The sequence below is a fragment of the Triplophysa rosa genome, linkage group LG19, assembly GCF_024868665.1.
Source record: "Triplophysa rosa linkage group LG19, Trosa_1v2, whole genome shotgun sequence".
Lineage (NCBI taxonomy): Eukaryota > Metazoa > Chordata > Actinopteri > Cypriniformes > Nemacheilidae > Triplophysa > Triplophysa rosa.
Window position 1 is genome coordinate 3,257,906 of NC_079908.1, and position 24,225 is coordinate 3,282,130.

The window sequence follows — 24,225 nt, forward strand, 5'->3', positions numbered from 1 at the left end:
AATAAAAATTAATTGAAGCTATTTGTACAAAATTAATGGGTTCTCCATACAGATGCACAAAAGGCACTAGATATTACAGGGCATTTCAGTAAAGAACGTTTACATGCTGTGCGTGTGTTCACTGGATGGGTTAAATGCAGAGGTCTCATTTCGGGTATGGGTCACCATATCTTACAAACAGGTTGTAAATAACCCTCAGTTATTAGTTTTAAAATTTTACACAATCAAAAATTATTCTGATATTATTTCTCGTAATTCTATATTTTCTTAAGTATAGTGGTGTCTATTTTATTTTGAAATGTTATTTTGCCCGCTTTAAGTTATTCTGCCTAGAGACCCTTATTCTGAAAAAAGACGACTTGCCGGAAATGCAAACGGACCGCTCGCGCGTGATTTAGGATATACACGGAAGGTCACAGAGAGACGGAGACACGGAACCACGCGTTCACGGATTCACGGAGTTTAATAATACAATTACGGACACTTTCAAGTGAATTTAGGCATCTAGTCACTGTTTGTTGTTTATTTTTGTAGTGGTTTTAGTATTTTTTGATGTTGTTGTTTAGCACCTGGTTGGAAGGGAGAACAAGGTATTCATGTATATTTATACTCATATAACTTAGCGTGTCTTGCCTCTGTGATTGTTTTGTATGTATTTGCTTGATTTATGAGTCATTTTATGTTGGCTAGGATAAATGTTAGTATTAACTTCGTAATTTTGCTATATGTCAATATTATTTATTCATCTTTTCTAGCTCTTACGTTGTTGTGACGTTAATAAGGACAATAAACAAAGAAAGAAAACCATACAATATCAGTGCAAGAGATACATCCTTTATTATTTCGACCGGGCTGCTACACAGGTCACATTCACTTTCATATGTGTGTCACATCATAGGACATTATGTCATACCAAAGGACAGACATGGTAGTTATTGCATTAAATGAGGATGTGAGGGGTATTACACTGTTTTTTATTTAACTTTGACAATGTTTTAAAAATGTATAGATATAAATTAATAAATTTATAGACAATACATTACAATCTAAGGTAAATAGGATTTTTTAAAACAGCTCATTGTTATTCAAACTATATTAATTAAGATGTGAATTAATTTTATAAAGTATAAGGATGCTCTTTCTATAAGGAATCATTTTCTTTCTGTATTATTCTCTTAGGATCTCCTCCCTTCTGTGTGAATCATCATTAATTGTCTCTCTATAGATCTGTGTGCTCTCTCTTCCATTCATTTTTGTTGCAAAAACAACAGAAATATTTTAATTAATGTAACTATTAAATTTGAGAACACTGCAAATTATCAAAATTTATTAATAAATGAGTTAAACAATTAATATTAAATTGTTTAAAATGCTTCTTAAAAAGACCCTGTCCTCTTGTGAGACAGTACAGTCGACATTATCCGTCACACCACTGGACAATATCTGTCACACCAAAGGACGTTTCAGTCCTTTGTCTCAGCTAATGACCTTGCTGTTTCTAGCTAAACTGTCAACAGCAGTAAGCAAGAATTATTTGCATAATCTTCCATGAGTTTTTTAATAAAACATATAATTTTAGGGTGTCACAACAAGGACAACATATCTTAACACTTTTATAGTGGTTCCAAAAAAGTGAAACAGGTCATATGCTTCACAGGGGCTTCAATAAAATGATACTGAATGGGGTCTTTTTAGCAAATTAAGGTTGTTTGTGGATTTGCCTGATTTAAAATCAGGATCTGGTGTCACACCAGAGGACATGGTTTTCAGTGATAAAATGTATCAAGTTCCTACGCTTTTAGAAATATATGGATGAAAAAAATGATTGCCATTTACTAAAATAGACACTTGTAAAATTATGCCTGATGTATTAACATTTTTATACTTTTCTTTTTATGGGATTTAATTTAATAAAAGTTTTAATTTACTGAACCATGATTGAGACAGTCACACCATAGGACAATTTTGAGATTTGGCAAAAAAAAAAAACACTTTTATAACAACAGGTCTATGTAAAATAAAGACACTGCATTTTAAATGATGACAATACTAATCATATTAATTTTTATCTTGTGTAACAGTGAAAATGCCATGTCACGTCAACAACCCATATACACATGTAAATCAGAAGTTCTAACGTTACACTTTCTAACGTTACACTTTTAAATGTTGTGTAAATGTAAAGTTTTCCCAGCGTTTTCTAACCTTAGATAAATATAAACAGTGTTGGGAGAGATCCTCTATTTCTTTCAACATTCTAAGCAGGTGTACTTCATACAAACTTTAGAAGGAAGAAATAAGTTTCCCTCTTTAGCCTTGGCTTTAGGATACCTAAACAACTTTTCATTGTGTAAGTTTATGTTAGGCGCCATTAACAGATAGTAAATCGGTTCCCAACATAACATACATTGTTTACATCAGGGACGGAAATTAACAGAGGCTTTGGAAAAAATGACAACAAGGTGAACAAATCTGCTCTCCAAGTTCAAGACAAAAGAGGAAAAATAGTCCATGCATAATAAAAAACTAGCTATGACAGTCGCAATCTAAATAAGATTTAGGTGAAAATGAATGAATGTGGATGACAGCTTCTTTGCTCTGCTACAGCTTTGAGCATTACAGCCAATCAAGTTCAGGGTATGAATATTCTGACCAATCAGAGGCGTTTAAACGATTCACCGGTGAAGAAGAGCTGTGCTGAAGTGTGTCACGCTCAAAGAGTTTATCATTAACCACGTACAGATACGATGTAAGATAGAGATTCATTAGTCAGACTCTTTACTGTATTACTTGAAGCCATTGAGTGTTTTAGTGATGTTGGGCTGTTCTTTGTTTGTTTTCTACATATTTCCCGTTTGAATAACTGCTTTTTATGTTCCTTAGAGAATCAAAAAAGCAATAAAACAGCAATACAATAATTCATAAACGCTTCTCGGCTTGTTGTGTAGCATTGTAAAGCGTGTGACAAGTGTTCATGTATCCTAATATCTGAAAGTAATAATCAAGATGACAACACCAAGGGCAATAATCAACATCAATTTTTTTTTTAAATCTTGCAGTCCTATGGAATGAGTTTATGTTTTATCAGATATATGCTGCTCGGATCCACATCAGTTTAAAGAGACCTCTTGTTTCTGTTTAAATTAAACAAGTTATCAGGGTTAAGCTATGTTTTCAACATTTTCATTATTTATATTTTATTGTTTATTTCATCTACATACATTTAGAAGTAAATTATCACTTGTACCTCTTATCAGCAACCCAAGCTTTTTTTATAATTTGATGCCAGGTCAGAGTTAAACACACATTTTCTGTCATGGTCTGTGGACCCCCTGAAGTAGCCTTGGCCACCCCATATACAGTATAAAACTCTAGCTCCGCCACTGCTTCAATACTAATTTCACCATCAAACTCCATGATGATGATATTACAAGACACATTTTAATCTCGCGAAATCTTGTGGCACCAGATCTTGTCACAACCCTAATAGACCCAATTTCATTTTTAAGGAAACTCATGGGAAAACTAATCAGTGTTACTATCAGTAAACACAAACAGCAAGTTTCTGTGTTAGTATTTTGTCCTCCTTACTCTACTTTAAAAAGATGTTGAGGCAATTGTTGGTGATAAAGAATAGAATATCTCGGTTACTACTGTAACCTCCGTTCCCTGATGGAGGGAACGAGACGTTGTGTAAAGAGACAGACTCGGTTTTGATCTTGAGAACCTATCATCTCCGAGAGGAATTTAAAACGCCAATGGGCTTTGGCGAATGGCACACGCACACCAATCCCCGCCCCGTGCATACGGGTATAAAATGGACGTGTCAGCGGCCATTCACTCATCCTTTGTTCTTCGGAACCTGCATGAAGTAAAACCCCAGTCTGTCTCTCAACACAACGTCGAGAGACCGACTGAAGGGGAAGAGACATTTTCCTCTTTTTATCTGTCAACATAGTTTTTTTCTGCTTCAGTATGTGTCATCAAATACGATTTAAAAAGTAATGATTACGATAGAGGATTCATTCACTGTAGGAGAGATCGAGTGATTGACAGCATGATATGATCGCTTTTCTCTCACATATATGCAATATAACAAGATGTCTATATAGTTTTGTTAGATTTTTTTCTTAAGGTTATAATGAGACTTGGATTATGTCAGTACATTGACACATGTGATCGTTTTCTGCTTTTACACATGCAATATAAGCATTAAACATTAAGATAGACTTGTTTTATAAATCTTTTAAATGTGCTGTTGTGATTTGGCCAAAATGGAAGTAATGTTGACTGTTAAAACACATTAGACACCACTTCTCTTGAAGGTAAAAGTGTTACTGTCAATCCATGTGGATTTTGACCATAAAGAATGCACTGTAGCTCTAACTTTTATTACTAGATTACTAGAAACACTAGCCACCTGAGTCACGGTCTGTTCTCACTCCTTCCATCAGGAAAGAGATACCACAGCATCAGAACCCGCACCAGCAGACAACGTCACAGCTTCTTTCCCCAAGCAGTCAGACTCTTAAACTCCCACAATCTACTCATTAGCACTTTATCTCCCCACTAGCATGCACAACCAATAAGAACTCTAACAAAGTCAGAACAATACGTACCAATCACTTTACACTACACACATTGTGTATACATTTGCTGCTGTGTAGTTATATGCAAATTATGTGTCATTATCATGTGTACACTATGCACATTGTGTACATTTGCTGGTGAGTAGTTAAATGTAAATTATGTGTGATTCGTTCTATTATGGTCTAACACAGAAATGTTTACTGTGTAATGTGTACAAGAAATGTCTACTGTAAAGTATTTGATTTCTTTGTTACCTGTAATCTGTCATAATGTCATGTTGGTCGGAACTGCACCCAAGTTTTTCACTTACTGTTGCACTTGTGTGTATGGTTGAGTGACAATAAAGGGATTTGATTTTTTTATGGATAACTGAGCGTGAGCAGCGCAGCAAAAATAGACTCAGCGCCGAAATGCTGCTTACACGCCGCTTCTGCTATGCGAGCAGTATGCAGTATGAATGCTATCATCTGTTAATATGTGCACGGAAAAAATACGAGCTGCTGACGCGTACAATGTGAAAAGGGTGCAAGTATTTACATTTAAATGCTTTCAAAAATAGTTTCATAATTTTTTTAATGAAAATGATTTCATTCGATTTAACTAAATCAAATCTATATTTGGTGTGACCACCCCTTGCGTTTAAAGTAGGTACATAGTTTTTCAGGTAGCTTCGCCAAATTATTCAAGGATCTCGAGTCTGTTTTTTTTATTTTTGTTCATGTAATAATTGACAGATTTGATGATGGTGAGACCTGGCCCTGGGTTGTAACGCATTCTTTTCCACAATGGAATTGACATCAGGCTATTATGACGTGGAAGTACACGAGGATGACAAGAGATTCACAGTGTTTACAATGCCATTCGGCCTTTACGAATATAGTCACCTCCCTCACGGTCTATGCAACAGCCCTGCGACAGTCATGAGGATGATGATGAGCATATTTGCCGATCAGAACTTCATGAGCGTGCTGTGCTATCTTGACAACATCCTCGTAGCTACATAGCTACACATCGTGACAAGGTGCAAGCTATTGTAGATATCACAGAACAGGATCTAATGGAAGATGGCACTGATTTTCATTCACAGATGAAAATAAGTTCATTTTTTTGCATGGTGGTCTTCTACCAGCAATATATTGAAGGCTGCTCATGCATTGGTAAGCCCCTCTTTGCGTTTACATCAGGCATGAGGAGTCCGAGGTACAGCAAAGGACAGAAACGTGTGGCAGCAGACAGAAACCTTACCTCTGCAGACTTTATTCAAGAGTATAGGGACGCCTTTAATGCACTAAAAAGGGTTTTAATTGAAAGGGAAGTTTTCGCCCACCCAGATTTCAGTAAACGTTTCGTGCTGTATGTTGACGATTCTAGTAATGGCCTTGGAGCAGTCCTGTCTCAGGTAGTGGAGGGTGAAGAGATTGCTTGCCCAATAGCCTTTGCTAGCAAGTCAGTAAGCTATACACAATCAAAATATCCAGCACACAGGTTGGAGTTATTTTGCTCTTAAATGTGAAGTTTCTGACAAATATTGTCACTGGCTGAGTGGTCATCAGTTTTCAGTGTGGAGAGACAACAACCCACTCACTTACACTCTTACAAAGCCCAAGTTAGCTGCTTGCGAATAAAGATGGGTTGCAAAGCTTGCCACATACAACTTTGACATCAAATACATCCCTGGGTCTAAAAATGTAGTCGCAGATGCAGAGACACAGAGAATGTCCAAGATGTGTTTCGTTGGTCGTGTCACTCTTTTGAAAAACAAACACATGACAAGCCCTGTTCAGATATCGGGATAAATCATTCTGGCAAGTCTTGTATCTCTTAAGAAGATGTCTCTGCCATTCTTAACAGCAGTAAGCAACAGGAAAATTATGTTCAACTATATGCTTACTTGCTTCCACAATTAATTGGTTCATTAGTAGCACCTCGGTTGTTAACAGATCCAGTGCTGTCAAGGTGCTGTCAATCTTATTTTGTGGACCATAAACGGAGGCCATATAGAACAGAGCGAAGAAATCACCTAGTGTGCTTCAGTTTCTGAGACACTGGAACAAGCTATCAATGAGGATGGGCTTATTATATCACATCTCTAAGGATGCCATCACAAAGCATACGACTTTTCAGTTCATTGTGCCTGCTGCCCTTCAAGATAAAGTGCTTAAGGGAGTGCATGATGAAGCTGGACACCAGGGTCAACACTGGATAATCTACCTCACCAGACATCGGTTTTACTGAAAAGGATGAGAAAGAGTATGTCAGCTTCTGCAGAAGATGTGTTGTCAGTAAGTCACCAGCTCCTGAGGCGAGAGCTCAGCTCGAGAGTATAAAGTCATTGAGACATCTTGAGCTGGTTTATGTGGATTTTTGGTCTGCCGAAGACTCATCTAATAAGTCTTTGGATGTCTTGGTCATGATAGACCATTTTACCATTGCCCTAACCAATTGGCAAAAGCAGTTGCTGGGACAACTTTTTCTGCATCTACAGCTTTCCAGAGAGAGTACATTCAGATCAGGGTGCACATTTAAAAGCAGCTCGATTTCTGAAATGCTTCAGCTTGTGGGTGTCCAAAAGTCCTATACGACACCATACCATCCAATGGTGAACGGCGCTGTTGAGAGGTTTAACCACTGATAGATGGGAGGGGCACATCTACATTATAACAGTAATGAATAGTGACGTTCATACATTTAGAATCAGAAACTCTGTAACGGGCGCTGAGCAAGTTGTTCATAGAAATCTCATAATACCAGTAAACTTCCTACTTTTTCGGAATGAGGATACTGCTTTGAGTGAATCAAGTTTGTTTGTGAGTGCAAATGAAGATCTGAGTTTGACTGTCAATGAACCATGTGAGAGGATTGTGGCGTGGGTGTCACAAAATGGGACACATGTAAGGTGGGTCTTACTCGCATTGATTTTGGCAGGAAGAGTTGTAACAGGGTTGATACGTCTTGTGATCTTGAATGGGCCAATGAATCTTGGGGCCAGTTTCCTAGAGTCAGTTTTCAATGGTAGATCTTTAGCCGAGAACCAGACTTTTTGTCCGATCCTGTATAGGGGAACCCCTCTCCTCCTCTTGTCAACATACCTCTTGTGGCAGGTGGCTGCGTGTCTCAACGCTATGTGGGCCCTTCCTTGGAGAATGACTGATAACTGATAGAGTTAAGTAGTTAGATAGGTGGACAGCCAGGAATGCAGGTGAACCACCATGTGGAGATTGCCTTAGGAGATCGGAGGAACACAGGGGATGAAAAGAGAACACAAGGAGACTTGGAGGTAGGTTTTGGGAACACATGTAAGTGCAGCTTTGCAGCGATACAGTCCTTATCCGTTTGGGAGACCAGATGGTGTGGTGTTGGAGTGGTTGGTTCTTATAGTGCTGGGTGCTGTAATTGGTTATGAGCTGCGGGTGCGTGGGCTAGTATAAGGGTGTAATAAGGTTTAATAAAACGGAAGGAAGGAGGCGGGAACCGGCGAACATTTAAACATTTTAATCAAAAATAAATAAACAATAAACAGCAGTAAAACAGGCCGGCATCCCCTCATGGATGACTGCCGGCCACACGAACATAAACAAAACTTAACATGTCCGGGCCCGGTCCTCTCTCGCCGTATGCTCTTGCCGCTCGGCCTTTTATGCTTCCGATCTCCTCCGTGGGAGATACGAGGCCGGTGGCGCCCAGCTGACGCTCATTATCAATCGCATCACTGGCCTCGCTTGCTCCTCCCACGGCTCTCGTCACGCCTCCCTCGTCACAAAGGGTAAGTGAGAGTATGGAAGTGTGGTGGAGCCTGGTGTGTCCTTGACAGAATCCCCCTCTCCACGGCCCGCTCCTGATGGCCGAAGAGGACAGTGTCATGGTGGGCGGGAATGCTCGCTGGAGTTGTTGATGTGCTGAGTCCCAGACTCTCTCGCTCTCCTCTGGAACCAGTGAGTGATGGATGGAACTTCGGATGGGTCTCCTGACCAGGAGAACAATGGTGGCTGGTAGCTGAGTATACACTGAAAAGGGGTGAGGTTTGTAGTTGGCTGTCAGAGGGAGTTCTGTCGGTACTTGGCCCGCGCTAGGAAACTGTTCCAGGAGTTCTGGTGGCTATGGCAGAAGGTACGGAGATAGCGGCCTACCTCCCGCATCTTTCTCTCGCTCTGGCCATTGCTTTGGGGATGGTAACCAAAAAATAGGCTGACGGTCACATCTCGGAGAGAGAAGAAGGATCTCACACTCGGGAGATAAACTGTGGTCCTCTGTCTGAAAAGATATCTTCAGGGATACCAAAATATCGACTGTTTCCATGGCTGTGGGGAGACCTTTCAGAAGGACGAGACGAGACGGCAGGCTTTTGAGAATCTGTCCACTGAGACGAAGATGCAGGTATGTCCGTCTGAGGCTGGCAGATCTGTCAAAAAGTCTACTCCTAGGTGTGGCCATGGACGCCAGGGAATGGGAAGAGGAAGGAGTTTTCCTGTGGGCAGATTTTGAGGTGTTTTAGACATAGCACATTCCCAGCATCCTCTCACAAACCTTCTGATGTTCTGTACCATTCCTGGCCACCAGGAGCATTCTTTCAGCAGCGAGATGGTATGATTGGTCCCCAGATGACCATTGCCCAGGGAGGTGTGCGCAGAATGTATGAGTGGGCTCCATTGATTGCGAGGAATGTAGGTGTGGTCTGGTGGGCACTCCGGCAGAACAGGGTTGGAGACACTGGCCGCCGCGATTTCCTCGTCCAGGGACCACTGGATGAGACTGGCAATCAGAGTGGATGGGATAAAAGGTTTGTGGTGTTCTGAGAGATCATCGGTGATGTCGAGCTGTGAGAGAGCATTCGCTTTGGAATTTTTGGCCCCTGGACGCTAGGTGATGGTAAACTGGAATTGGGTGAAGAACACGGCCCACTTGGCCTGAGGGCCGAGGGTTGGGTCTTTTGGCCTCATGAAGATATTTTAGTTTTCGATGGTCGGTGTATACCATGAAGGGATGGTGGGTCCCCTCCAAACAGTGTCTCCATTTTTACAGGGCGAGCTTGATGGCTAATAGCTCTCTTTTCCAAATGTCATAGTTTTGTTCCGCTGGGGACAGCTTCCGGGAGAAGAAGGCACATAGTTGGAGTCTGGGTGGATACCCCTGCAGCTGTGACAGAATCTCCCCAACTCCGGATGTTGAGGCGTCCACCTACACCACGAAAAGTTTGAGAGGATCTGGGAGGATGTGAAGTGGGCCGGTAGTGAAGGCTTCCTGCAGAGCTTTCATGGCAGCTGTGGCAGCCGGAGTCCAGGACAGAGACTTGGACTTATTCCTGAGGTGGTTGGTGAGTGGTGACGTAAGGGAGCTGTAGTTCTGGATTAAGCATCTGCAGAAATTGGCGAAACCGAGGAATCGTTGGAGTTTTTTGAGGCTATCCACACTCATGTGGTTTTGTTTGAAAACACATAATTTTCTCTCCGTTTTGGCCTTTCATCCACACTGAGATGGCGTTTTTGTTGACAAAAACTGAGCTTTTCAAAAAACGCACTCGAAAGTGGATAGTGTGGATGAGGAAAATGCAGGGGTTTAAAAACAATAATGCGTTTTAGGTCATGTGACGTCGGTGTATCGGCTGCTCTCCTGTTTGATAGCATTAATGTCAGTTCATGCATACTTTAGATTGCATTTTAGGAGACAGAATATTTAATTACTCAGTAGTTAATTGTTTGGAGTTATTGTTTGGCAGTGTAGCGCGAGTTAAGTTTCACTTTCGCTTTTGCAGGTTTATAGTCTTGTGTTAAATGATGTTGAAGGATACTCATCTCAAAGTTACCTCATTGTCCAACTATTTAAAAAACGGTGTATTTTCTCCACATTGCCACGACATAAAAATGTAGGAAGGAAATAAACGCCTGACAGAAATGACACATGCTGACTTGTCTTGGGTTTTACTAATGCGCAGTACAATGATGTAAGCATTTTCAGAAGTTTCGGTGGGGATGGGCAGCGTTAGGGAAATGGTTGAAAACGAAAAGTCAATTTTCTAATGAATTGAAGCCAGTGTAGCCAGGATCTAATATGGTCCAGTCCAGATACTCCTCAAAACGTAACTGTGTTAACTGGCTTTTATGGTGAGAATACTAACGAGCCCAAAACTTTTGAGCACACAATAGCATAAGCACACAATATATAATTGCATTATCCCTGCATAACTGTTCATTCACTATAAGTTAATGTGGTGTACCTCATGCACGTATGATTGGCTACAAAACACAGCCATTCACATTTTATGTCTTTTGCACAAACAAGTGTATACCATGTATACTGTATATTCTCACACATATATAGATGTCTCTGTGCTAAGACACAGATATCCACTCATGCTAGAACTGCCCCTGCATGTGACCACAATGAATAAATGATGTTTTAGTAACAAAGTTCGGGAGGAGCCGGAGCATATAATTAAGTCCGGCCGGTTCGCAATCAGCAATCACGGCACCTACCCTATCAACTCAGCGAGCGAGCATATATATACAGACAAGACATTTACCTGAGCCATCTCAGTCTATCAGCATATCAGAATGGCAGAGACCCCGACTTCCGTCTTCGAAGACGCCATCCGAGACTCTACAGGGCAGGCGGACATTCAACAACCGTCCAACCCCGACTCTTCACTCAATTCCATCATACAAGCCGTATCCCCCAGGACCCTTCAATCCTACCTTACAGCTTGGAGGAACTTCAAAACTTTCCATCACACCTACAATCTCCTCTTCCCCGATTTCTCTCTACTCAACATCACCTCATTCATCTCCTTCCTCAATACCGTAAAAAAACTCCAAGCAAGCTCAATTAAAGGATACCTGAGCGGAGTCCAATTTTTTCATAAAATAATTTTTAATGCACCCTCCCCATCCATAGCAAGTTCCCAAGCTTCTATGCTGATAAAAGGCATTCAGAGAGCCCAACCCGCCCGCCCAGACACTAGGAAACCCATTACTCTAGAGCAGTGGTTCTTAACGAACCCAGGGGTACGGTGAGTCAGTCTCAGGGGTTCGGCGGAGGTCAAGACACACACCCGACTCATATGATTCGTGATGACACGCCCCGCTTGGCCATCATTGGCTGCAGGTGATCACGCAACATCGCTTGGCCTATCTGTGCTGCAGGGAATTTGGTGAGCCCAGTAGTCGACTTGAGACTGTCGTGATGGTAAGTAGTGTGATTTCTTTCTTAATATTTTAATCCCTTCATACTAACTATGTCGAGCAAAAAAAGAAAGTGGTCGGACGAATATGTACAATATGGATTCACATGTATAACGGAACGTGATGGGAGTCAGCGTCCTAACTGCATGATTTGCAATGCCAAGTTGAGCAATTCTAGTCTAGCACCATCAAAACTGAGAGAAAACTTCCTTAAGCTGCATGGAGATGGAAAATACAAGAACACAACGCTCGCTGAATTCAAGGTGCAGAGAGCCAGATTCGATGAAAAGGCTACTCTGCCTGTTCTCGGCTTTGTACCCATCAACAAACCGATCCTCAAAGCATCGTACAAAGTTGCTTACCTGATCGCAAAGCAGGGCAAACCACACACCATTGGTGAAACACTCATAAAACCAGCTGTGTTGAAGATGGCGAATATCATGCTGGGAAAAGCGGCTGAAGTTAAGTTATCCCAAATTCCTCTTTCAAATGACACCATCAGCGACAGAATAGAGGACATGAGCAAAGACATCTTGGCTCAAGTAGTTGCAGATCTGATTTCAAGCCCGGCAAAATTCAGCCTTCAACTCGACGAGACCACAGACGTTTCCAATCTAAGCCAGCTTGCTGTATTCGTGCGCTATGTGAAAGACGACGTGATAAAGGAAGATTTTTTATTTTGTAAGCCTCTTACAACAACAACTAAGGCAGCCGATGTGAAGAAACTTGTAGATGACTTCTTCAAAGACAACAATCTTTCGTGGGATATGGTTTCTGCAGTTTGTTCGGACGGAGCTCCAGTCATGCTGGGAAGAAAGTCTGGTTTTGGTGCGCTAGTGAAAGCCGATGCACCACACATCATTGTTACGCATTGTATTCTGCACAGGCATGCGTTGGCAACAAAAACCTTGCCTCCAAAACTGGCAGAAGTATTAAAAATTGTAGTGGAATGCGTGAACTATGTGCGAAATAGTGCTCTGAGGCACCGCATCTTCAGTGAGCTGTGTAAAGAAATGGGATCTGAATTCAAGGTACTTCTGTACCATTCTAACGTTCGGTGGTTATCCCGGGGACAGGTGCTGAATCGTGTTTTTGCCGTGCGTGTGGAATTAGCCCTGTTTTTGCAAGAGCACCAACATTGTCATGCAGATTGCTTCAAAAATTCTGAGTTCATTCTCATTTTAGCGTACATGGCTGATATCTTCGCAGCTCTCAATCATCTCAATCAACAGATGCAGGGCGGTGGAGTCAACATCATCGAAGCGGAAGAAAACCTGAAGGCTTTTCAAAAAAAGCTACCGTTATGGAAACGACGAACAGAGAACGATAACTTCGCAAACTTTCCCCTGCTAGACGACTGTGTAAGTAAGATCGAAGATGTATCTGGAATCGGAGACATTTCTGTGCCCGCGGAACTGAAGCAAGCAATTGCCACGCACTTAGATGAGCTTGCAAAGTCTCTCGACGGATACTTCCCTACAAGAGAGTCATATCCAGCATGGGTGAGACAGCCGTTCACGTTTAGTGTTGAGACAACAGATGTCAATGATGAATACCTCGATGAAATCATTGAAATTCAGCAGAGCCAGGTTCAACAGCAACTCTTCAGAACAACAACGCTCTCAACGTTTTGGTGTCAGCAAATGGTAACGTACCCTGTTATTGCTAAGAAAGCTCTGGAGATTTTCATACCGTTTGTTACAACATATCTTTGCGAGCAATCCTTTTCGAGGATGCTGGACATAAAAACGAAGAAAAGGAACAGACTTTGTTGCGAAAATGACATGAGAGTGGCACTTGCCAAGGTGAAGCCGCGCATTTCTGAACTGGTCTCTGAAAGGCAACAGCAGAAGTCACACTGATTTGCAGTAAATATTCATTATTATGTTTTTGTTTTTGTGTGAAAATCATGTTTTAATGGTTTTGTTCTTTGAACACAGTGATGTTGATGCACGGTTCATTTTGTGCACCAGTAAAATATATACCTATGTTTTGAATTTGAAAAAAATCATATTTTATTTTTCCAATTAGGGTTCGGTGAATGCGCATATGAAACTGGTGGGGTTCAGTACCTCCAACAAGGTTAAGAACCACTGCTCTAGAGGTTCTGACAAAATGCATTACCACCCTCCGCAGAGGTTATCACTCCAAGCACACAGCACGCACCCTCGATGCCATGTTCATCCAGGCCTCTTTCGGCTTTCTCAGTAGTTCAGAAATCACCACCACATCCAAATTCGAGCCCACAGCCCTACATTCTCCGACCTATCAGCACCTCAGAAACCATTACATATTTCATCAAACGAAGCAAGACGGACCAGGCCAGGAAAGGCCATTTTATCTACATATGCAACCTCCAGTCTCCAATACAGCCCTACCAAACCCTCTCAGCATACCTTCGTTACAGGAGACCGCAGGTTAATTCTCCTTCCGATCCCCTCTTCGTAGACGACTCGAATCGCCCCGCCACACGTTTCTGATTCTAAAAGCATCTAAAAGCTGTTTTGCTCAATTCGGGCTTCCCAACAGATCACTTTTCCAGTCATTCCTTCCGCATTGGTGCGGCAACCACAGCCGCCCAAAAGGGCCTTTCACAGCCCCAGATTCAATCGCTCGGCCGCTGGTCATCGGAGGCATTCAAAAGTTACATCAGGTCAGATCGCGCTCTCATCAGAGAAGCTCACCAGACCCTCATCTCTAGGATCGTTTAGCACCAACATTCATCCATCTACCAAGTTTTCCAGTCATCCATTAGCAGTATCGCAGCAGTGGTAGCCTTCGCAAAACCAGGCTCCCTCCTCATGCTCCTTCGCAACAGACTTCATATTCCAGAAGTATCACCGCAGCAACCGCCCCCGCAGGGGCCCGTGCTTCCTTCTTTAGCTCGACCACAGCAGCCACCAAGTCCACAGAAGCCAATATCGCCGCAGCCACCGCCCCCGCAGGGGCCTGTCCTTCCATCTTTTGCTCTGCTGCAGCAGGCACCAAGTCTACAGAAGCCAGTATCGCCGCAGTGACTGCCCCCGCAGGGGCCCATGCTTCCATCTTTTGCTCTGCCGCAGCAGACACCAAGTCTACAGAAGCCAGTATCACCGCAGCGACCGCCCCCGCAGGGGCCAGTGCTTCCATCTTTCGCTCTGCCGCAGCTATCCGGTTGCGCTATCCGGCTGCTGTCCAGCATTTATCTGCGCTAGTTGGGGGGTGAGCTCTGGGCTCGGGCCGTTTCCGAGCTCGGTGCACTCGCCATAGCGGGGGAGAGCTTTCCGGGTTCAGCAGGAACCGACGAGCTCGGAGCCTGTTCCCCAGACAGCACGCAAAATATGCATTACCTTTCTACCCCTGCTATCATTATTATCTGCAAAGTCCAACTCGTGAATTTAGTGTTAATGTACCTCAGAAATGTACCTAAAATTGCCAGCAGCAATTTTACAGTAAAAATGTGAATATAGTATTTTACTGTGGAACAATTTGACTGCAAAACAGTGAACATTTAATTTTGATTTCACTGATTTTGATTTTCAGTTCTGTGACCTGCCGTTATATCATACATTTACGTCATGGCAGTATTTTATACACTATTCATTTTTCGGTTCATGGCATTTTCACAAGACATATAAAGGCCAACCAGTAGCTATCTGGCAATGTAGTGACAAAAAAAAACTGATGAAATGTGAGTTGCACAGAAAACAGCTTCCATAATCCTGGTCAATATTTTTTTTACAAAAAACTGCACTGCCGCTACTAGTGCCACACATCCAATTAGAGCACAGAGGAAAATGTGTGTGCTGTAACTTTTGTGCTTCTGTGGTCACAATAATTTAGATGCATGCCCTTCTGAGATGTTTTCCCAATCCCATGTAGAACTGAAAGATCAATATCTTGTAATGTTCTATAGCAGTGGTTCTAATTTGATTTTGCCCTGATTTTAGATGTCTAGTGGCAATACGTCATGGCAAACCCACAATTTGTATTTAAGATTTTTAGATAAATTTGTGGCAAAATGAAAGCTGCTTCACAATTCTGGATTCGTTCAGTATACTTTGAAAACATGACCTCAACAAAGAACAAACCGAAACACCTGCTGTTCCTGCCACCTACAACAGCCATCAGAACACAGCAGACACATTTCTGACAGACTTTAATTTTTTTATTATTTTGTTTTATAGAATATGACACATTGCTATTAAAACTACCCAGCTCCATCAAAATAACCAACCTTAAACATATATAGAAATAAAACACAACATGCCTAGAAGTATTGACATAAACATCATATAAAATAGTTAAAAAATGAAAGAAAAGGTTATTAACTAATATTTGTATATCTAGTTTTATATGTCTAGTTGTCACAGCGCACAATATTGAGAGTGTACAGTCACAGAAAACCGTCATAATTGAATGGTTATAAAATGTCTAGCTTTTACTGTAAAAAAATGGGTTAATGTGCTACAACTAACTGAAAGTTCACACAGAATATTTTCCATGTGTGCCACACTGTGTTCTCAGAAGCCTCTGTCGAATTCACTAAAGAAACTGCAACTTTTGAGAAACTTGGAAGGCGAAGAGCTTAAAAAAAGGCAAAAGCAATAAAACAAAAGTTCACAGAATTATCACAGGATAATTGAAATTGATTTGATCAAATTACAACTAGCCACAGAATTTCCTTAATGTCACATTGCAGTTCTGTCTTTGTGCTGGAAAATAAGACAAGGAAGACCTTTTTTTTAGCACAGGGCATTAGCTATGCGCAACAGCAAAGCCAATGCATATGAGTTCAGGAGGGCATAATTAGCAAGGGTATGCATATGCCTTCCTGCTCTGATCGAGCTGCCACCACTTTAATGACAGCAGTCAATGTGCCATGGGAAATAGCAGACACTGAAGGATTCCTGCAGGATCTCCACAGCTTTCCCAGCGTACACCATATATACAGTACAGAGTTGCAATTTAGACCTGATTAAGCCTTTTTTACTCATGGCCTTTGTGGCGTGTAGGCTGCCATATTCTCTTTATCTCTTGGCTTTATAGAGATGAAGGTCATCCCAATTAAAGTAATGGTGAAGAACTGACCGAGCTCTCAACACACGTTGTGCTCAGAAATGTCTCTAAACCTCTTCCTGGTTCCTTCTAGAAACAAATAGCTTAGAATTCAATATAAGATGGTTATAATTGGAAATCAAAATGATCAAGGTTCAACTGATATGAGATTACTTACATATAAAACATGCTAGATGAGATTATATATACAGTGTGTATGTATGTGTGTACATATATATATATATATACATTTCTTTCTTTCTGTCTTTTCATGTCTGTGTGAAATGAACCAGATATTTCTTTGTAAAGATGTTAATGTATCTTAATGCAAAGAAGTTATTTCTGTACGCTCATTTGAGAAAAAAAGAGTCCCCATTGAAACTCACAGCTTTCGATTTCCAGCGTGCAGTTTTGCTCGTCTAGTGGGTATCTTCGCAGGTCCATCATGCAGGCTGCTGTGGTCGTAATCCTGTGTACAAAGAGAGCAGAACTATCAGACACTGTTCTTTTTCATTTAGATGTACAGTACATCTTTGAAAGAACCATTTTTTTTACTTGCATATAGGCTATGACTACAATATACATCTTAAAAGGCTTTTTTATTTATTATTTTTGCTCAGTATATTACATAAAAACAGTTTTGTTTTCCCCTTGAAAACAGACAGAAAGCATGAAAAATGGACAGTAAGGAAGCGTGAGTGTAGTGCTACAAAATATGTAAAAGCAGTAGTCCTGGATTGATGAGTGAAAATCTGTGTCCTACTTTCTAGCTGTGCTTGAATCACCTTGCATCCATGTCTTACAGGAACTATAGTTCCCATAGCCACTGGGACTAGCATAAGAAAGAGGTCAAGCAGTAGGGGTATAAATATCTGTATATTTGATATTAATAGTAGTTCTGGTACATCTACAGCAATAAGGACTTTAGCTTCAGCTTCTTCCTTTTCTCCCTTTAAAGCTTCATTATAAACTCCTGATAAATCTCAGTGGATGTCTCAAAAGTTAAAAGCAGTTAGTATAGCGCATACTAAAACTTATATTATAAATATTATTCCTCTGTAGAGCATTCTTGAGAATGTACCACATTGTGCTTGCAAAATGTTTCACTCTGTGTTACTTGTTTAGGAGAGGTGTACAGTTACTTTTTAAAAGCAACTAGGTTTATGATTTTCACCCATATAGTCATGTCTCTATGAGTAAATAACATATTTGCTTTATATAAAATATATTACGAAAGATGTATAAAAAAATGTATTCATGTTGCATAGTTGTACTTGAGTGTAAAGCTAAACTTGGCCAGAAATGACACCAAACTGATGTAAAAAGCTTGATTCAAGATTCAAAAGAATGGTTTCAAAATATTACTACACGTAGTACACGAGAAGATCAACAAATATTAATGACAGATTAAATTGCAGTCAATAATTTCTCGCAAAATTGTTTTTTTATGGATTGTTATTGTAATTAAACCACTATTACCGCATGTAGTTCCCTTTCTGTCGGTCTCTCGACATTGTGTCGAACCAACAGATGGGGTTCGCTCTTGAGAACCTATCGCTTCTGACTATTTTGGAAAAGGCCAATGAAATTGGCAAATTAAATTTGCATGCCGGACTCCGCCCCCAGATATCCGGGTATAAAAGGGAGACGGCGTGCTGCATTCATTCACCTTTTGTTCTTCGGAGCCTTCACACTGGATCGACTTCGAGACTTCAAACTCTATGCCGAATTACTGCTGGAATCTTACGACGTGATGCAGCGGACTGTCCCTTCCTGCGGCGACTTCCCCTGGGCGTCTTGGCAGTGCCAGAAGTGTTCGAGTTTTTTTCTCTAAAAGAGCAAATTTCTCCAGCGTGGCATGTCCCGCTGTTCTTGTGGGTGCAACACACTCATCGAGGAGGGGGACGGACACGATGTCTGCTTCCAGCACGCTGGGGGCAGACGTTGTGGATACGTCCTGCCTGCACTGCGGGGCAGTTGACGATTCAGACATTGCATTCACGGGTGGCTGTGTTCCCACGGGACTCAGCCACCACCTCGTCTGCTTCCCATTATGTGACGGTAGGACTACGGCCCTGCCGTCCGCTACGGCGAGCAGTGAGGGTGATATGAGGATTACTGTGAGCGTTAATCCATCAACTACTGGCTCGCGGACCATTCGCACCTCGTCTCGCTCGTCTGACCGTTCCCCAGGAGACGGTCCCACCGTCTTGTTCCTTAACCACGTATTGGGAAATAGTGCGTGATGATGAGATGTCCCTTGCAGCATTGGAGGGTGACTTACTGGCATCTGACTCCGATGATTCCTCGGAGCTCCCTCCCTCGGGGGGTCGAGCCCAGGAAGAAGCGGACGTCAAAATGTCAGCCATGCTTTCCCGGGCCGCCGTGAGCGTTGGGCTGTAGTGCCCGCATTGCCTATCCCAGCACTCGCGGCTGGATACATGGTGCCTCGGGCTTGAGCACGGCTCCAAGCCGCGCCCACCCCCCAGTGCCGTGTTTACCGTAAGTGCATGAGGAACTTAGTAAGGCCTGGAACGCCCCCTTTTCGGTGAGTCCACGTCAAACAAGTTCTGTCGCCCTCTCTTCCCTCGAGGGTGAGGAAGCTAGAGGATGCGTCGATCTCCCCCAGGTGAAGTGTGCCATCCTAGTGTAGGGCTCAGCCTACACTTCCGTCTGGGGCATGTAGGGTCTCGGCATCTCTGGTGTCGAGAGCTTACATTGCTGTGGACTAAGCTACCTCCTCTCTCCATGCTATGGCCATCCTGAGGCCAGGGCGTTGAGAGAGCTCCACGAGGGTAAGACCGACTCAGCGCTTATGCAGGAACTCCACGCCGCCACCGATCTCCCTTGCGGGCGCAAGGTGACTGCGCGGGCCCTGGGTCGGGCGATGTCCACACTTGTGGTCCATGAGAGACACCTCCGGCTGAACCTTGCACAGGTGAGTGACGCCGAGAAGATCCGCTTTCTCGACGCACCCATCTCACAAGGGGGGGGGGGGCTGTTCGGTGATACTGTCAAGCAGCAGTTCTCGACAGTAAAGAAGCAGACAAAGGCAGATCCTCCCTCGCTGCGACTCGGCCGCCCTCGGCCATCTAATCCCGTCTGCTTCCCAGCAGCCCTGGTCCTCTGGTCCCTGGTCCCCTCAGGCGGCCCCCCGGAAGAAGACGTCAAGGAGGAGACCACCACCCCGTCAGCAGCAGCGGAGAAAGCAGGAGCGGCCCTCATGGGAAGACCCCAGGGAGATCGAGAATACCATCGGGCCCGACCCCAGCCATCCCATCGCCGGGGGGTCGATCCGGGACGGTTCCTGCCCCATCCCAACAGCCCACTCTCTTAAGAGTTTCCTCTCTCTCTGGGTGTTTATCACTCACCCTCTACATGATCTTGGTCGTCAACTCGACGTTGCGTCATGGCGAGACCCAATGTCGAGGATAATCAGCAGCCCTCAGAACTCTCTGTCGACGGTGCGTTGTGCTATATTATCGCCAGGCAGGTAAGTCAGCAGAGCTGATCTCCTCCCCGGGGGCTTCCCCACGGCGAGGGATCCGCACTGCCAGCCATCGAACCACCCCCTGGGAGATCGATGAAGCAGATCGTACCCCTAGCCCCGGTCTCGGTCCCTGGGAGCCTGACTAGAGCCCCAAAACCGTCACGGTGGCTATGGGATATGATCCATCTCGGCTACACGATCCAACTTGCCAGATGCCCGCTCAAGTTTCGGGGCATCCTCTCAACCTCAGTCAGAGGCGAGGATGCTCCCGTGCTTCGGGCCAGGGTCGCCACCCCTCTGGCAAGCGATCGTGCTCGTCCCAACTATGGGCTACGCCCAACACCTTCGTGAGGTTCTACAACCTCCGCGTAGAACCGGTGTCAGCTAGTGTCTTACATGGTAACAGGTAAGACCGGCGACCGGTAGGGCATACGCCTGCGAAATCACCTTCCCCCCTCCTAGGTAGGTCTTCTGCGTGCTAGTTCCGCCTCCCTTCTTCCCCCCACTGGGTGAAGAATAAGCACTCCATCCATCACTAAGCACCTTCCTGTGGGCCAGGCTGGGCAGAGCAGCCTTGCCCCCTTAGGCCAGGTACCAGCTGAGTTATCTACCACATAGCTCTAACCGGACCTAGTGCTCTAGACGTATTCCCCCAGGGGGGAATAACGCTTACCAAGTGGCCCTTACGGTGCCGGGCGGCTTCTCGCTGTTAGAGAAACAAGGCCTCCGCCCGTGACGGCTGGTGGCAGGGTCTTCCCACCTTTTCTTCAAAAGCTCTGGGACCCCCTACCTCTCCACTGGACGGTTACAATTTCACGCTAGTGCTCACGTCTGACATGCCCAGGCCAGTCAGCGTCGCTCCGTTAGAGATTGTAACGCAGCACAGCGCTGTGGTGTTTTCCATAGGAACCCTATCTGTCGGTTCGACACAACGTTGAGAAACTGACAGAAAGGGAACGTCTTGGTTACGGGTGTAACCTCAGTTCCCTGATGGAGGGAACGAGACGTTGTGTCCCTCATGCCACAACGCGTGCCACCGCTGCAGCAGTCGAGAGAGGTCTCAGGCTCCTCAGCCCAACCGTGAATGAATGCAGCACGCCGTCTCCCTTTTATACCAGAATATCCGGGGGCGGAGTCCGGCATGCAAATTTCATTCGCCAATTTCATTGGCCTTTTCTAAAATAGTCGGAAGCGATAGGTTCTCAAGAGCGAACCCCATCTGTCGGTTCGACACAACGTCAAGAGACCGACAGAAAGAGAACTGAGATTACATCCGTAACCAAGACGTTTTCCTTTTTGCTAAACATTTATTTTCCAATAATTATTTTCCTATTTTAGTGTTCTGTTGATTTTGTGCAATATACCTCAAATTTTGATCTAACCAGAGGAGAAATTTAAAGGATATTTTTGAAAAAATACACATTACTTTTGACAATAACTGTATATACAGACCAGTTATATTTACAGATTAGTTTATCAAAGCTTGCAGGTTGTGTGGCATTAAAAGGGCTTTGGCCACTTGACATTTGGTCTATTCAGTTTGGGATGATTTAAGATGTTTAATTTTTTAGGGCTTTGGTTTTTAATAGAAAACATGCTTGCTATTGTTGATTGGATATTAATATTACATTTATTTTGAAATAGAACAGCAATGAGAGGTAGCTGGGTGTGAGTCTAGGGCTTTGCTCTTTTTACCTTTCAAAGTTATTACCTGCCAGGGAGGAAAAAATCGAAATATTGAGAACCCGAAAGCTGAAATTCTAAGATTTACATAGATAAGAAAACTTGAGTGCGTAATTCCCAAAGAGCGAGCATGAGCGAGTGAAGTTTGTAGGCCTGTTTTCGTACATTTTTGTTCGCGATTTTGCTGCATCCCCTCACAAAAAAAAGTTTTGATACATTTACAGTAGGTGATTTACAAAATTTTTGGAACATGATCTTTACTTAAAGGGATACTTCACCCAAAAATTTAAATTCTGTCATCATTTACTCACCTTCGAGTTGTTCCAAATCTGTATACATTTCTTTGTTCTGATGAACACAGAGAAAGATATCTGGAAGAATGCTTATAACCAAACAGATATGCCTCCCATTGACTCCCATTGTAGGAAAATTATCTTTTTTTTTGTTCTGTTGAACACAAAAGAAGACATTTTGAAGAATGCAGGACAGCACCTTTTTAATACCATTGTATTTTTCCTACTATGGTAGTCAATGGGGGGCAAGATCTGTCTTGTTTTCTTCCAAATATCTTTCTCTGTGTTCATTAGAACAAAGAAATTTGTAGAGATTTGGAACAACTCGAAGGTGAGTAAATGATGACAGAATTTTCATTTTTGGGAGACGTATCCTTTTAATATCCTAATACATGTGGCATAAAAGAAAAATCAATAATTTTGACCTATACTTTGTATTGTTGGGTATTGCTACAAACATACCCGTGTATTTTATGACTGCTTTTGAGGTCTAGGGTCAGGGCCGGATTATCCAATGGGCATTATGGGCACAGGCCCAGGGGACCATGCGCGCTTGGGGCCCAGGCAAGGGTAAGAAAATTTCACATAACAGCGTTTACGCCAAATTCATTTGTGTGCGCACATTGAGGTGCACACACAAAACATTGTTTCTGAATTAGAAAATCTGTCTTTTGATTTAGTCACTTTTACGAGCCATCTAGCGGCTTTTGTTCAGAAGAAGCGCATAGCGACAAATCTAGTGACTTCTTGGATAAACCTTAGCTTTCATTCAGTGCGAAAATGTCGCCAGTGCTGCCCCGCGAGCGCGAGGTCTCTCTTTCCCGGCGCAGGGATCCCTTCTCTCGGCGTCACTCTGTACAGTGAGTGGCAGGAAGAAGCACCACCGTACGACAGGTGACTCGTGAATAAAATGCGTACAAAACAGCGTTTCCAACAACCTGTCACTGTTATCGACTGTTTGGATATATAAACATGAACAAATTTCATCCGTAAATATGCACATGGTTACCATGAGGCTGTGTGAAAGATCATATAACGTTAGCCGAAATCACCGCTTTTTATTGTGAGTTGGATGATGTCGCGTCATGAACTGACAACAGAAACTGAAAACACAGTATGTCAATGAGAACGGATTTATTGTTGTAAACATGAGTTGATATACCCTCGCGGGCTGTCTTAAATCTTAAAAGGTAAGCGTTTTTTACATTTATTTGGTGGTGCTTCCTTGCCAATTATGAATTATTTTATATTGATATAATGTTGATCAGTAACTGCCCTTTACCAATATTAAGCCTTCATTATTAGATAATCCACAGTGCTTTTACATACATTGCAAAATGTTGACATACGCACACTGATGTCGTAATATATAGGCTAAAGAATTATACTTATAATACTCGTTAATGCCGTTTACTGTAACACATTACATCTTAAATAAGAACGTGAGTCGCAAGGTGCTTGTTATACAAATAAAGTTTAACAAATAGACAAATTACTCTTGAAGTACAATCATTGACAAAGACTGCCCATTTATTCTTAGAAAAATAAAGAAGAAAATATTTGAAAATTGCACTTAAGAATATTCTTAAAAACCTTCTGTAATTTATCTTAAGAAAGTTCTTATATTTTCTCTTAAGAACAGTTTTGCATGTCCTGCATGTTTGTGTGTGAATTATGGAAGAATCTGATAGAACTGATTCGGTAGAGGTGTGGTAGTGTGTGCTGCTTGCATATGCCACTGAGTTACAGTATGCTGGGAAATGTCTTAATATTGTTGTTGCTAGTCCAGAAAAGCATTGTTGCAATCATGAGGTGTAAATCCTGTATGATGGAGGATGTGTACAGGTGTTGATATAGTCCTTCAGGTTGTGATCATAGTTTGTAACGTGTCAATGTAATCCTGTTAAAGATAGAGGTGTTTATACGCATGGTAGGCTAATTAAAAACTTTATTGTGT

The 24,225-nt window shown here is 42.7% G+C and overlaps 1 protein-coding gene across 7 annotated transcripts in view; it reads right to left on the reverse strand.

The window, feature by feature from the left end:
• Positions 1–24,225, reverse strand: part of LOC130570530 (gamma-aminobutyric acid receptor subunit beta-2) — a 149,433-nt gene that overhangs the window by 72,854 nt on the left and 52,354 nt on the right. For 6 of the 7 annotated variants that reach the window (XM_057360876.1, XM_057360874.1, XM_057360873.1 and 3 more), the window contains one exon: positions 17,189–17,271. In XM_057360876.1, the coding sequence (XP_057216859.1) occupies positions 17,189–17,271 (83 nt within the window). Of the gene's footprint in view, positions 1–17,188; positions 17,272–18,471; positions 18,582–24,225 lie in introns of those variants that run through there. The other variant, XM_057360877.1, reaches the window with a different exon arrangement.